Source organism: Nicotiana tabacum, chromosome 12 (genome assembly GCF_000715075.1).
Source record: "Nicotiana tabacum cultivar K326 chromosome 12, ASM71507v2, whole genome shotgun sequence".
Taxonomy (NCBI): Eukaryota; Viridiplantae; Streptophyta; class Magnoliopsida; order Solanales; family Solanaceae; genus Nicotiana; species Nicotiana tabacum.
In genome coordinates this window covers 24,756,537-24,773,561 of record NC_134091.1, presented here as the reverse complement: position 1 = coordinate 24,773,561, position 17,025 = coordinate 24,756,537, and the positions used below count along the sequence as shown (strand labels likewise).

Genomic DNA, 17,025 nt, shown 5'->3' with positions numbered 1-17,025 from the left:
AGCCGTGAATTGCCCTTCCCAATTTCAAGGTGGTGCACTCATCTTGATCTTCTCCAAAGGTGTTAGACTCTTCAAAGATAACTCGCTCTGATACCAATTGATGTTTATACTTCATACCACACAAGAGGGGAGTGATTTGTGCGGTGTCCAATTTTCTTGTGCACTGGATTATCGAAGAACCTGGTTCTTCTATGCGTTCCTTACACTATAGTTGCGGAATAATAAGTGCAGAAAGTAAAAAACACGAGTATTTTTACGTAAAAAATACCTGGCTCAAAAGGTGAAAATACCACGACCTACTACCCAGTAGGATTTTTTCCAACACTTCATTAAATCACTGAGCCAAAAACAGCGTTTACAAAACTCTTGTAATCCTAAGGATTACCTCTAACCCTTTGTGGCAACCAGCCTCAGGCTGTTACGACCATTTCAAGTTATCTCTAACTTGAACAATACACTCAGAATACCTAGTATAAATGCTTCTAGACAAAGCTGAAAGGTACAACTCAAAAGTCCTACTACAATGAAACTAGAATAAAAGACAGACACTAGGAACTGGTTCTTCTATCTAGTTCATGTAGTTTCAAGTTCGCACGCTTGAATCACATATATATATATATATATATATATATATATATATATATATATATATATATATATATATATATATATATATATATATATATATATATATATATATATATATATATATATATATATATATATATATATATATATATATATATATATATATATATATATATATATATATATATATATATATATATATATATATATATATATATATATATATATATATATATATATATATATATATATATATATATACTCTAGTTATTTCTTATTCTACTAACCCTATATATATATAGGGTTAGTAGAATAAGAAATAACTAGAGTTATAATGCTATACTCTTCCTTGGTGGAAGAGTTCTAGTTATCTTCAACTTCTAACTCCTCCCTTATCTTAGATAGAGTTCTCTTTAAGTAAGGAGTCCTACTCCTTATCAATTAAACAACCTTTTCGTTCAGGAGATATCAGCTATAACCAGTTGTTCTTATCTCCTTCACGTGCATGCCTTGTGCTTGAATCTGCCCGTGTCCTATGTACATTGTGTATGGACATAGTTTATGTATGTGTTTCTTTGTCAATTATCAAAACAAACTTACTCAGGCCAACAACCCTACTCGCCCAACTCTTATCAAGCTTTAATTAATGTGTGTGATTTTCTTATGAATTTTTTAATTATTAAATAAAACTTTTTTTTTTGTTATGGTCATATATAATATATTAAACAAAACAAAATTATTTTTAAGATATTTTAACAATGTTACTCGTTGATCAATTTGGACTACAAATCAGCACAACTTTATATGAGCTAAGATGTGTTGTGTCAAGATGAGCTGAGTTCAACGAATGGGTGAGTCAATTACCGTTTCAACCTTGGGCAGGCGGGGCGGATTAAATTCGTTTGAACTCAAATTGCCATCCCTACACACAACAAAAATACTTGTTTTGTAAATAAAATTTTATATGAATGCAGGATATAAATCAACATGCATTAGAAACAAACAGAGCCAACAATATAAACAGACCTGAGAGAAGGGGGAAATGACAAATATATTAAACCAGATAATAAAAAGTAACACAGAAAAACTGGAATTTTGTTCTGAATTAAGCAAAACAATATAAAAATATAGGAGCAATACGAAAATCATAACAACCCTGGCCTTAAACAGAGACTTAATTTTCAGTATGCCCAAAATGTCGCATCAACCAAATCATGATAATTGATCAGTTCTTTACATAATCAAGAAATATAAACCTACATATTCAAATAAATATTGCTAAGTATGTTAATATGTTATCAATAGTGACACTAAAACGCATTACCTGAAGAAAGATTCTGGCAAAAAATTCCCGAAAAGAGTAATGTAATCTAAAAAAGAACATGAGAAGTCACAGATTGAAAATAACAAAAATGTTAAGTTTAAAAGTGTCTTAATTATACTTTCAATAGTTTTGATCCTTCAAGTTTCATTAGTTGCGTCAGTGATATATGACTCAAAGTTGATGATATTTAACTTAAAATGGATTGTTTTCTGTAATTTCATATGAGAAAAAAAATTCAATTAAAGAATAAATATAGGACTAATTTAGTTTTGAAAGTTGTGACATACCAATTTGATTTGAGCTCTTGGTATTGGCATAAACTCGACTTTGGATTACGAAGTTTTGGTGATCTTCTCTATCTAATGAATGGGGAGCTCGCTTTAGTATTACTTGTCCTGCACATGAGTATGTGTGCTTCGGAGGAATTACATAAGGATATCAAAAACCTCTAGTAAAATACTCGAAAATCCAGCAGATAAATATATTACATAGTCTAGGGGTTGTCGGCTTAATCATTCCTTGACTTTGGCACCGGACATGCAAAAGATTAGTACTATCGGGTAATGAAAATTTTGAACTTCTCCAATAAAAAGTGGTTATGTAAATCTTAAAAGCTATAAATACCCTTTTAAGAAAGTGCCGATATATAATTTTGAGATAAACAACAATTTTTTTAAAAATAGAACTTGTAAATTGGACCACTAGAATGTCATATAAATTTAATTTTGTTAAGAAGAGATGGATTCATAAACTCTAGGACCAAGTGTTATATATATATATATATATATATATATATATATATATATATATATATATATATATCAAGACTCAGCCATTATTATTATAAGCGCACTATAGCGTGCTTGCTATCTTGCGCCCTCGACGGAAATGGGGAGGGAACGGTATCACGACCCAAACTCCCTCCGTATAACGTCGTGACGGCACCTAATCTCTACGACTGAGTAAGCCTAACAAATTTTGAAAAATAACAAAACGGAAGTAAAACTTGACAACTAACAGCAGTGGATAACTAAATAACTAGTAACAATGTCGCTCGGCATGTACAATAACCAATACTCTATAAATACACAGTCTTCCCAAAACCCGATATATCATAAGTCACAAGCTACAGAAGGAATCTAGTATCTCTATACACCACAGTCTAACAAGAGAAGTACGGAAGGTAAATGACATAGGGGAGAATAGAGAGGGACTCTGTGGTCTGCGGACGCGGCAGATATACCTTGAAATCTCCGTACAACAGCAAGCACTCTTAGCTAGTAGCAGGGCTGATAAGAAGTACCTGGATCTGCACACAAAATAACATGTGCAGAAGAGTAGCATGAGTACACCACAACGGTACCCAATAAGTGCCAAGCCTAACCTCGATCGAGTAGTGACGAGGTCAGGTTAGGCCCACTGGTATATAATAAATAAAGCAGGAGAATATGCAGTATAATAAGAGACTAGAATTTAACAAAAGGAAATACAGCAAGGCAACATTGCAACACACATGGGTAAACAATAGAGGACCTTCCGAGATACCGTCTCGTAGTCCCAAAATAAATATACAGGAAAAACTCTCGAGGAACCGCCTCGTAGTCTCAAAAGTAAATGTGCAGGGAGAACTCCTGAGGAACCGCCTCGTAGTCTCAAAAGTAAATATACAGGGAGAACTCCCGAGGTATCGCCTCGTAGTCTCAAAAGTTAACACACAGCTCAAACCGACAAATACAACAGTTAATAGCAAGATTTCTACAGTTATACTGATAAAGAACAAGGAAAAGCAGGAAATCAACTAGGCATGCTTCACAGAGTTCAAATAAACAGTTAAATCACGTAGACATGCGATATTAGACTAAACAGGATAACTACACATATAAGAATAGCTCAATTAATAATGAAAACAGACTAATACTTATTTAAACGATATAACTCAAATTAAAGGAAAACAGGTTGCTACTCAGTTAAAAAAATCGAGTTTTTACAATAAATAGTCCGTGTACGTACTCGTCACCTCACGTACACGACGCTCACATATCACAACAGTACCAAATTCTAAGGGGATTTCTCCCACACAAGGTTATGCAAGCCACTTACCTCAAACCAAGCTCAATCAATCAGTAACAATGTCTTTTCCACGAATATCCGACTCCGAATGCCTCAAATCTAGCCAAAATCAATTACATACCATAAATACAACTATAAGAAATTAATCTAATTAATGAAATCAAAGCTAAAGCAAGAAATTAGAAAATCGCCCCAAAAAGTCTCCCCGGGCCCACGTCTCGGAATCGGGTAAAATTCATAAAATATGAACTCCCATTCCCTCATGAGTTCACTCGTACCAAAATTATCCAAATTCGATGTCAAAATCTCAATCCAAACCCAAAATCTTAGTTGAAGAACTTCTTCCCATTTTCCCCAAAATTTCAACCCAAATCCGAAATTAAATGATGAAATCAACCATAGATTAGTAGAATATAACCATAAATGAGTTAAGAATCGTTACCCAAAAGTTTTCTCTGAAAATCCCTCAAACAATCGCCCAATCTGAGCTCTCAAAATCCCAAAATCGAAATGGGAAAACAACCCTCGAAATCCTATTTTCTGCCCAGCAAACTCGCTTCTACGAGCCTTCAATCGTACCTGCAGAAAACTCATCGCAGATGCAAAAATGGCTTCAATGGTTAGGACCGCATCTACGAGCTTTGAGCCGCACCTGCGAGCCCGCTCCTATGGCTTGACATCCGCACATGCGCTCACAGACCTTCTTGACCAACAGCGCACCTGCGCCCTTCACTCCGCACGTGCGATCCCGCACCTGCGGTTTCTCCACCGCAGGTGCGAAAATACTAGAAACCAAAAGCTTCAGCCATTTGCCTAAGTCCAAATTCAATTCGTTAAGCATCCGAAACACACCCGAGGCCCCCGGGACCTCAACCAAATATACCAACAAGTCCTAAAATACCATACGAACTTAGTCGAGCCCTCAAATCACATCAAACAATGCTAAAAACACGAATCACCCTCCACTTCAAACTTAATGAACTTAAAACTTTAAATTTCTACAATTGATGCCGAAACCTACAAAACCATGTCCGATTGACCTCAAATTTTGCACACAAGTCATATTCAACATTACGGACCTATTCCAACTTTCGGAATCGGAATCCGACCCCGATATCAAAAAGTCCACTACCGGTCAAAATCTCCAAAATTCGACTTTAGCCAATTCAAGCCTAAATCAGCTACAAACCTCCGGTTCACATTCCGGACACGCTCATAAGTCCAAAATCGCTGAACGGAGCTAACGGAACCGACGAAACTCCATTCCGGAGTAATTTTCACACAGTTCTGACTACGGTCAAAATCCTAAGGCTTAAGCTTCCGTTTTAGAGACTAAGTGTCCCAATTCACTCCAAAACCACAACAACAACCTCCCGGCAAGTCACATAAGCAGAAAAAGATACGGGGGAAGCAGTTAATAGGGGATCGGGGCAAATACACTCAAAATGACCGACCGGGTCGTTACATCCTCCCCGTCTTAAAACAATCGTTCGTCCTCGAATGAGCATAGAGACATACCTGAAGTGGTAAACAGATGAGGATAACGGCTGCGCATATCATGCTCGGTCTCCCAAGTCGCCTCCTCGACCGGCTGACCCCTTCACTGAACCTTCATGAAAGCAATGATCTTTGACCTCAGCTTTCGAACCTGCCTGTCCAAAATAGCCACTGGCTCCTCAACATAAGATAGATCTTTGTCCAACTGGACTGAGCTGAAATCCGACACATGAGACGGATCACCGTGATATTTCCGGAGCATAGAAACATGGAATACTGGATGGACCCCTGCAAGACTGGGAGGCAAGGCAAGCTCATAAGCAACCTCCCCAACACGTCGTAACACCTCAGATGGGCCGATAAACCTTGGGCTCAGCTTGCCCTTCTTTCCGAACCTCATAACGCCCTTCATAGGCGAAACCTGGAGCAAGACCCGCTCTCCAACCATGAATGCAACATCATGAATCTTCTGGGGCATCCTAAACCAAGTCCGTACCCAATAATCTAGCCTTGCCCGGCTCGAACCAACCCACTGGAGATTGACACCGCCTACCATACAGATCCTCATACGGTGCCATCTGAATGCTCGACTGATAACTGTTGTTGTAGGCAAACTCCGCAAATGGCTAGAACTGATCCCAAGCACCCCCAAAATCTATCACACAAGCGCGGAGCATATCCTCCAGTATCTGAATAGTGCGCTCGGACTGTCCGTCCGTCTGATGGTGAAATGATGTGCTCAACTCAACCCAGTACCCAACTCCTGCTGTACAACCCTCCAGAACCGTGATGTAAACTGCGTACCCCGATCAGAGATGATAGATACTGGTACTCCATGAAGCGTGACAATCTCGCGGATATAAATTCGAGCCAGCTGCTTAGAAGAATAGGTAGTCATCATATGATGGAAATGATTTGACTTGGTTAGCCTATCCACAATCACCCAAACTGCATCAAACCTCCGCTGAGTCCGTGGGAGTCCAACAACGAAATCCATAGTGATCTGCTCCCATTTCCACTCTGGAATCTCTAACTTCTGAAGTAACCCACCTGACCGCTGATTCTCATACTTCACCTGTTGGCAATTTAGACACCAAGCTATATGTTCCACTATGTCCTTCTTTATTCTTCTCCACCAGTAATGCTGCCTCAAGTCCTGATACATCTTCGCGACACCCGGATTAATGGAGTACCACGAACTGTGAGCCTCCTAGAGAATCAAATAATGCAAACCATCCACATTAGGCACACATAGTCTGCCCTGTATCCTCAATGCACCATCATCCCTAATAGTGAACTCCTTAGCATCATCGTGCTGGACCGTGTCCTTAAGGACAAGCAGAAGAGGGTCATCATACTGACCCTCCCTGATATGATCATAAAGAGAAGACCGAGAGACCACACAAGCCAATACTCAACTCGGCTCAGAAATATCCAATCTAACAAACTGGTTAGCTAAAGCCTGAATATCAAACGCCAATGGCCTCTCTGCTGCTGGTAGATATGCTAAGCTCCCCAAACTCTCTACCCGGTGACTCAAAGCATCGGCCACCACATTAGCCTTCCCAATGTGGTACAAAATAGTGATATCATAATCCTTAAGCAGCTCTAACCACCTCCTCTAACGCAAATTAAGATCCTTCTGCTTGAACAGATGCTGCAAACTCCGGTGATCGGTGTAAATCTCACAAGGGACACCGTACAAGTAGTGCCGCCAAATCTTCAAGGCATGAACAATAGCTGCTAACTCAAGGTCGTGGATAGGATAGTTCTTTTCATGCACCTTCAGTTATCTAGATGCATAGGCAATCACCCTACCATCATGCATCAACACCGTACCGAGACCAATCCGCGACGCATCACAATATACAGTATAAGACCTTGAACTTGTAGGCAATACCAATACTGAGGCTGTAGTCAAAGCTGTCTTGAGCTTTTGAAAGCTCTCCTCACACTCCTTTGTCCACATGAACGGAGCACCCTTCTGGGTCAGCCTGGTCATAGGTGCTGCAATAGATGAGAATCCCTCTACAAAACGACGGTAATACCCCGCCAAATCAAGAAAAATCCGGATCTTCATAGCTGATGATGGTCTAGGCCAACTCTGCACTGCTTCCACCTTCTTCGGATCCACCCGAATCCCATCACTCGATACTACATGACCCAAGAATGCCACTAAGTCTAGCCAAAACTCACACTTTAAAAATTTCGCATATAATTTCTTTTCTCTCAAGGTCTGAAGCATAGTCCTCAAGTGCTGCTCATGATCCTCCCGAGTCTGGGAGTACACCAGAATATTGTCAATAAACACAATGATGAACGAGTCAATATAAGGCCGGAACACACTGTGCATCAAGTGCATAAAAGTTGTTGGGGCATTGGTCAGCCCAAAAGACATCACAAGGAACTCGTAGTGACCATACCGAGTCCTGAAGGCAGTCTTTGGGATATCTGGCTCCCGAATCTTCAACTGATAATAGCCTGAACGTAAGTCAATCTTGGAAAACACTCTGGTACCCTGTAACTAATCAAATAGGTCATCAATACGAGGCAAAGGATACATGTTCTTCACTGTAACTTTGTTCAACTGGCGATAATCAATGCACATACGCATAGAACCATCCTTTTTCTTTACAAACAAGACAGGAGCACCCCAAGGTAACACACTGGGCTGAATGAATCCCTTATCAAGCAATTCCTGTAACTATTCCTTCAACTCAGGAGGAGCCATACGATATGGAGGAATAGAGATGGGCTGAGTGCCCGACAACAAATTAATGCCAAAATCAATATCTCTGTCGGGCGGCATACCCAGATGATCAGCTAGAAACACATCTGGAAAGTCACTCACTACTGGGACTGACTCAACTGTAAGGGTATCAATACTGACATCTCTCACATAAGCTAGATACGCGTCACACCCCTTCTAAACCATTCGTTGAGCTTTAAGAAATGAAATAACTCTGCTGGGAGTATACTCTAAGGTACCTCTCCACTCTAATCGTAGAAATCATGGCATAGCCAGCGTCACGGTTTTAGCGTGACAATCAAGAATAACATAATTGGGCGACAACCAGTCCATGCCCAAGATAACATCAAAGTCTACCATGTTGAGTAATAATAAATCAGCTATGGTCTCAAAACCACTAAGAGAAATCAAACATGACCAATACACGTGGTCCACAACAAGAGAATCTCCCACAGTAGTAGACACATAAACAAGGGGAACTCAAAGAATCCCGAGATACGCCCAAATACGGGGCAAAATAAGAGGACACATAGGAATATGTAGAGCTTGGGTCAAATAATACTGATGCATCTCTATGACAGACCAGAACAATACCTGTAATGACAGAAGAGTCGGAAGCAACTTCCTGTGTACGAGCCGGAAGAGCATAATATCTGGCCTGGCCTCCCCCTATCGGGAGACCTCGACCTCCCGACCTCCACCTCGAGCTAGCTGAGCAGGTGGGGCAGTAGCTGGTGCTGGAATCATAGCCTGAGGACCCGGTGGAGCACGCTGTGCTTGAGAAGTCTGTGGAGGTGCACCCCTCCTAAGTTTAGGGTAATCCCTCATCATATGGCGAGTTTCGCCACACTCAAAATAAGCTCTCGGAGTACGTGACTATTGTGACTGGCTCGGGCTAGGTCTGCTGGACTGGCTGCTAAAAGCACCCCGAGCAGGAGGCACACTAGAAACTGGAGGTGCATAATAAGGCTCATGGGGCCTAGCAGGGACCAGAATACCACTGGCGACTGGAAGAGCTGCATGAATGGGGCGACTCCCATAAACTCAGCCATTATTATTATAAGCGCACTATAGCGTGCTTGCTATCTTGCGCCCTCGACGAAAATGGGGAGGGAACGGTATCACGACCCAAACTCCCTCCGTATAACGTCGTGACGGTACCTAGTCTCTACGACTAGGTAAGCCTAACAAATTTCGAAAAATAACAAAACAGAAGTAAAACTTGGCAACTAACAGTAGTGGATAACTAAATAACTAGTAATAATGTTGCTCGACATGTACAATAACCAATACTCTATAAATACACAGTCTTCCCAAAACCCGAAACATCATAAGTCACAAGCTACAGAAGGAAACTAGTATCTCTATACACAGAGTCTAACAAGAGAAGTACGGAAGGTAAATGACATAGGAGAGAATAGAGGGGGACTCCGTGGTCTGCGGACGTGGCAAATATACCTTGAAGTCTTCGTACAACAGCAAGCACTCTCAGCTAGTAGCTGGGCTGATAAAAAGCACCTGGATCTACACACAAAAAATCATGTGTAGAAGAGTAGCATGAGTACACCGCAACGGTACCCAGTAAGTGCCAAACCTAACCACGGTCGAGTAGTGATGAGGTCAGGTTAGGCCCACTGGTATATAATAAATAAAGCCGGAGAATATGCAGTATAATAAGAGACTAGAATTTAACAAAAGGAAACACATCAAGGCAACAGTGCAACACACAGGGGTAAACAACAGGGGATCTCCCGAGATACCATCTCGTAGTCCCAAAATAAATATACAGAGAGAACTCCCGAGGAACTGCCTCGTAGTCTCAAAAGTAAATGTGTAGGGAGAACTCCCGAGGAACCGCCTCGTAGTCTTAAAAGTAAATATATAGGGAAAACTCCCGAGGTACCGCCTCGTAATCTCAAAAGTAAACACACAGCTCAAACCGACAAATATAACAGTTAACAGTAAGATTTCTACAGTATATGATAAAGAACAATGAAAAGCATGAAATCAACTAGGCATGTTTCATAGAGTTCAAATAAGTAGTTAAAGCATGTAGACATGTGATATTAGACTAAATAGGATAACTACACATATTGGAATAGCTCAATTAAAAATGAAAACAGATTAATACTCATTTAAATGGTATAACTAAAATTAAAGGGAAACAGGTTGCTACTCAGTAAAAAACATAAATCGAGTTTTTACAACAAATAGATCGTGTACATACTCGTCACCTCACGTACACTGTGCTCACATATTACAACAGTACCAAATCATAAGAGAATTTCCCCTACACAAGGTTAGGTAAGCCACTTACCTCGAACCAAGCTTAATCAATCGGTAACAATGCCTTTTCTACAAATATCCGACTCCGAATGGCCCAAATCTAGCCAAAATCAATTACATACCTTAAATACAAGTATAAGAAATTAATCTAATTAATGAAATCAAAGCTAAAGCAAGAAATTAGAGAATCACCCCAAAAAGTCTCCCCGGGCCCACGTCTCGGAATCGGGTAAAAGTTATAAAATATGAACACCCATTCTCTCATGAGTTCACTCGTACCAAAATTATCCAAATCCGATATTAAAATCTGAATCAAAACCCAAAATCTTAGTTGAAGAACTTCTTCCTATTTTCCCCAAAATTTCAACCCAAATCCGAAATTAAATGATGAAATCAACCATAGATTAGTAGAATATAATCATAAATGAGTTAAGAATCGTTACCCAAAAGTTTTCTCTGAAAATCCCCCAAACAATCGCCCAATCCGAGCTCTCAAAGTCCCAAAATCGAAATGGGAAAACAACTCTCGAAATCCTATTTTCTGCCCAGCAAAATCGCTTCTGCGAGCCTTCAACCACTTCTGCGGAAAACTCATTGCATGTGCGAAAATGGCATAAATGGTTGTGACCAGAGGCGGATTTAGGGGGGCGGAAGGGGGTTCACCCGAACCCCCTTCGCCAAAAAATTACACTGTATATATAAGATAAAATCTATTTTTACCTCTATATATTATATTTTGAATCCCCTTCACACAGCCCAAAAGCATAGATTAGTGGTCAATGCGGTTCAAGATCTTTGTAAGGTCATTGGTTCAATACCCACTAGTCAAAGCGGTTCAAGATCTTTGTAAGATCATTGGTTCAATACCCACTAACAACAGATTTTTAACTTTTTTCTTTTTTGAACCCCTTAACGAAAATTCTGCCTCCGTCACTGGCTGGGACCGCATCTGCGAGCTTTGGGCCGCACCTGCGAGCCCGCTCCTGTGGCTTGACTTCCGCACATGCGCTCACAGACCTTCTTGACCAACAGCGCACCTGCGCCCTTCACTCGGCACGTGCGATCCCGCACCTGCGGTTTCTCCACCGCAGGTGCGAAAATAGCAGAATCCAGAAGCTTCTGCCATTTGCCTAAGTCCAAATTCAATCCGTTAAGCATTTGAAACACACCCGAAGCCCCCGGGACCTCAACCAAATATACAAAAAAGTCCTAAAATACCATACAATCTTAGTCGAGCCCTCAAATCACATCAAATAACGCTAAAAACACGAATCACCCTCCACTTCAAACTTAATGAACTTGAAACTTTAAATTTTTACAACTGATGCCGAAACCCACCAAACCATGTCCGATTGACATCAAATTTTGTACAAAAGTCATATTCAACATTACGGACCTACTCCAACTTCCAGAATCGGAATCCGACCCCGATACCAAAAAGTCCACTACCGAACAAAATCTCCAAAATTCGACTTTTGTCAATTCAAGCCTAAATCAACTATAGACCTCCAATTCGTATTTCGGACATGCTCCTAAGTCCAAAATCACCCACGGAACCGATGAAACTCTATTCAGGAGTCATTTTTACACATGTCTGACTACGATCAAAATTCTAAGGCTTAAGGTTCCGTTTTTGGGACTAAGTGTCTCAATTCACTCCAAAACCACAACAACAACCTCTCGGAAAATCACATAAGCCCAAAAAGATAAGGGGAAGCAGTTATAGGGGATCAGGACTAATACACTCAAAATGACCGGTTGGGTCGTTACAGACGACCACGTAAATCTGCAAACAAGCAGCTGATTTCAGAGCTAAGAGATGAAAGAATTATGGGATTAGGAACTTCCAAATCACCACTGGTTGCACCTTACAGGGATAATGGAAAATGTGTTACACCTCCAAATCGAGTGCAAGAGCTGCAGATATCAGCCATGGAGATGAGGAATACCCCAAAATTAGATATGATAGAGATTAATCGAAGCAACAATAGCACAATTCCAGTGGGTAATCGAAGTATTGCGGCCAACTCAATTACAGTGAAAAAGGAAGGGAGGACAGTAGTTGGGGAAACAGAGCACGGACTCAGGTTGGGATGACGCAGCCGATGATAAATGTAATGATGATGGAGAAAATTCAAGAGCAGTACCCTAAGCTTTCTGACATCCAGAAGGAGGTACTAACTAAGAATGAGCAAAAGTGGACAAGCTTATTTGCGGGTAATAGACTGCCTGCTAGGGGTATGAGTTTGTCTTTCATTTCTCCGATGATTAAGGAAGGGGAGAAGATTGTTCAGTTGAAGCAAGAAGAGTTGGATAAGGGAACTATTCCAGCGATTGGAGAATTGGAGAGATTCATAGATACACAATGGAATTTTGCTTCTAAACCTAAGATCTACTTCCATAACGATGGTTATTTTGTGGTGAGATTTAGTAATATAGAAGATAGAGATGAAGTCCTCTATTCTGCCCCCCATACAATAAATAACAAACCACTTATAATCAAGGCCTGGGAAGCTGATTTCAATTTTAATGAGGAAGTACTGAAAACGATATCATTATGGGTGAAATTTCCTAACCTACCTCTAAACTGTTGGAAAATAGAGATGTTGAGTAGGATGAGCAGTGTGCTTGGTAATCCAATCTATGATGATGAATGCACGACTAAGGAGGAAAGGATCTCATATCTAAGAGTTCTTGTTAAAATAAATGTCATCGTTCCATTGCCTCGAATGATTAGAGTCCAAGATCCTAAGGGAAAAATCTTTGAACAAGAGGTATGTTATGATTGGATACCAGAATATTGTGAGGAATGTTTGCAAGTAGGACATAATTGCAACACTAGAAATGAGAAACAACCTCCTGAGAAGAAGGAAAAATAGAAAGATAAGCAGGTGCACAAGTTACCAAACAAAACCAAAGTTTATGAATGAAAAGCTAAGTTAGGGACTGCTATTGTAATAGAGGGAGACAAGGGAGAGGTGTTGAAGGAAGGAACTAGAATAACTACTCAAGGCACACAGGATGCAATGCAGTCACAACAACCACCAGAAGAAACTTGGCAGAGTGTGAAAGGAAGATTTGCTGCTAAAAATGCCAATATTCATAAACCAAGTACTAGTGGGCTTACTACATTAAATGGGTTCAGTTCTTTGGGGATACAAGAGCAGCCCCGGGAAATGCAGGAAAGTGGTCTGAGTAGTGTATGTAGGAAGGATGGGGACCCAAAATTACCTAATATCTCACGATAAAATTAATAACACGGAATGTTGGGGGATTGAATAAGTTGTATAAGCAAAAGGAGATGAAGGAGTTCTTGAGAATGAATAATTTTAGTTTAATAGCTATAGTTGAACACAAAGTAAATGAACACTATGCTAAAAAGATTATCAGCAAAATAACACCATTATGGGAGTGGAGTACTAATTATGAAAGTGGCACCAGAGGGAGAATTTGGCTAATATGGGATCCGAATACAGTGTATTTTCAGATGGAATATTCAAATATCCAATACATACATGGGAAGGATTGCTTGCTTGCCAAAAGAATTGAGTTTAGTTTCACATCAATTTATGGACTGCATACAATAGGTGACAGAAGATGGTAATGGTCTGAACTAGAACATCTTAGCAATGTGCAACAAGGCCCATGGTTAGTAATGGGAGATTTTATTGCAGTTTTAATAGTGGATGACAGAATTAACGGTAATCCAATTCATGAGACTGAGGTTACTGATTTTAGAAAATTCATGAGAACCTGCAATATGACTGAAATAAAAAATGTTGGAAGAGAGCATACCTGGACAAATAAAAGTATACATAGTAAAATTGACAGAGGAGTGGTAAATAATGAATGGATGAATCAGTTTTCCCACCTCGATATGGTGGTAATGGAACCATACTTTTCAGACCATAGTCCATTATGCATTACAATAGAGGAGAACTTAGAGAAGGGACCTAAGCCTTTTAGGTTCTTCAATTACATGGCAGACCATAAAAAATTTGCAATGAAGGTGGAAGAAGGGTGGTATAAAACTGGACAGGGCAAACTTATGGAACATATCTGGGCAAAATTGAAAATGATTAAGTTTGAAATGAAGCAATTGGCAGTATCGTATTTTCAGGGCATTGGAAAAAATGTGGAAACTATAAGACACAAGTTACTAGCAGTTCAGGATCATATGAGAATATTGAACTAGTACAATGATCTTGTTGACCAGGAAAAGGAACTATGAGAACAATTAGAGAAATGGGTGCTTATTGAGGAAAGCATAGCGAAGCAAAAATCAAGAAATCAATGGCTTCAGTTGGGTGATGATAACACAGCTTATTTCTTTGCCTCAATAAAGAATAGAGTTGCTCAGAATAAGAGCAGGAGCCCGGTTACTAATAGTGGTGAATTGATTCAATCAGAGAAAGCTATCACTGAAGAGATCATTGGGTTTTATAAGCAATTATTGGGTTCTGCAGCCACACAGTTACCAGCCATCAATCCAAGGGTAATGCAGGATGGTAAATGCTTAACCAGAGATATGCAGAAGCAATTGATATTACTAGTGACTAGAAAGGAGATAATAGATGCTTTAAATGACATTGATGATCAAAATGCTCCAGGTTGTGACGGATTCAATGCTTTGTTTTATAAAAGAGCATGGAAGATCATATAGGATGAGGTAACTGATGCTATATTACACTTTTTTCATACTAATGAGCTATACGAAGCCATTAATTGTACTTCTGTTACCTTAATTCCTAAAGTTAAACATCCATCATCTGTCAAACAATTTAGACTAAAAAAGCATCTCTAAAGTTCTCATTAGCAGACTACAAGGGGTCATGGATTATCTAATTGACTAAAGTCAATCTGCTTTTGTTCCTGGAAGAATCATCACTGATAACATCATTCTTAGCCATGAACTTGTAAAGGGGTATGAAAGGAAAAGTATTTCACCCAGATGTATGCTTAAAGTTGACATGTAGGAAGCCTATGATTCTGTGAAATGGCCTTTCTTAAATCAAATTCTAGTCAGCCTAAACTTCCCGGAAAAATTTGTTAATTGGATAATGACTTGTGTAAGCAGTGTTTCTTATTCTATATTGATAAATGGGAAGCCCAGTCCTCCTTTTCTGGCAAAGAAAGGCTTGAGACAAGGAGATCCTTTATCTCCATTCATTTTTGTGCTTGTAATGGAGTACTTGAATAGAAAGTGTTCTAAACTACAGATAATTCAGCTAGGTTTTGCTGATGACCTATTGTTATTCAGCAGAGGAGATGCGATATCAGTACAACTATTGTTTGGTTGCTTCTTAAATTTTTCTAGTTGCTCTGGTATGAAGGCAAACAGTGAAAAGAGCTCTATATTTTTTAGGGGAGTTGATAATGTGGTACAAGAAGAGATTATTAACATATTGGGGTTTGCAAAAGGAGAACTACCTATTAGGTACCTTGGGGTGCCATTGAACTCTAAAAGACTCTATGTGGTGCAATGCTACCCGTTAGTAGAAAAGATGCTGTAAAAAATAACCTATTGGACTTCAAAGTTTCTCTCTTATGCTGGGAGGTTGCAGCTGATAAAAAATATCCTATTCTTCATTCAAGTGTTTTGATCACAAGTTTTTGTTCTCCCAAAGAAGATTGTACATCTGATTAAGACAACATGTAGAATGTTCTTAAGGTCTGATGGGGTGGAATTGACAAAAAAAGCATCTATAGCCTGGGAAAAAGTATGTTGGCCCAGATCAGTTGGTGGCTTTAATGTTTTGCACATTGAAACATGGAATAAGGCAGCAATCTGTAAACTCTTGTGGAACTTATGTACTAAGAAGAATAAATTGTGGGTGAGATGGGTTCACATTTATTATGTAAAGGGGAGGCAAATATGGGAAGTAGAGACAAAGCAGGCCTCATGGATTCAGAATAAGATCCTTAAAGCTAAAAAGTACTTAGATCAAGCTGGAATAAGGATCGTTGATGTAACTCAAATGAAGATCTTCTCTATAAAGAAAATTTATCCGGCAATGAGAGGGGAATTTACTAAAGTCCCATAGAGGAAACTAATGTGTAACTACTTTGCTGTGCCTAGATGGTTATTTATCCTGAACCTGGCTATACAGGGCATGTTAAGTACAAAGGAAAGACTAGCAAAATGGGGGATAACAGTTGACTAGACTTGCATGCTATGTAGCAGAGAACAAGAATGTATTGACTATCTGTTCTTTGAATGCGATTTTTCTAAGGAAATCTGGAGTAGAATATTGAAGTGGCAACGCATTCATAGACAACTGAAGTTGTGGCAAGAGGAAATAGAATGGGCAAACATTGAGATGAGAAGCAACAACCCTACTGCTAAAGTGTTCAGAATGACATTTGCTGGGTGCGTATATTATATTTGGCAAGAAAGAAATTTTAGAATCTTTCAGAACAAGAAGAGAACTGTGGATGTCATAATTAGACTCCTGGTGCAGGACATTTTTTTGTAGAGGAAGTAGAAAATGCAAACTTGAGAATAAGCTAA

The 17,025-nt window shown here is 39.5% G+C and overlaps 1 protein-coding gene across 1 annotated transcript; it reads left to right on the top strand.

Annotated features, from left to right (window-relative positions):
- Nucleotides 1-14,169: 14,169 nt before the first annotated feature.
- LOC142167048 (uncharacterized) lies at nt 14,170-15,177 on the top strand. Its single transcript, XM_075227202.1, has 2 exons — nt 14,170-14,708; nt 14,781-15,177. The coding sequence occupies exons 1-2, from the start codon at nt 14,170-14,172 to the stop codon at nt 15,175-15,177; spliced, it is 936 nt and encodes a 311-aa protein (XP_075083303.1).
- The last annotated feature ends 1,848 nt before the right edge of the window (nt 15,178-17,025 follow it).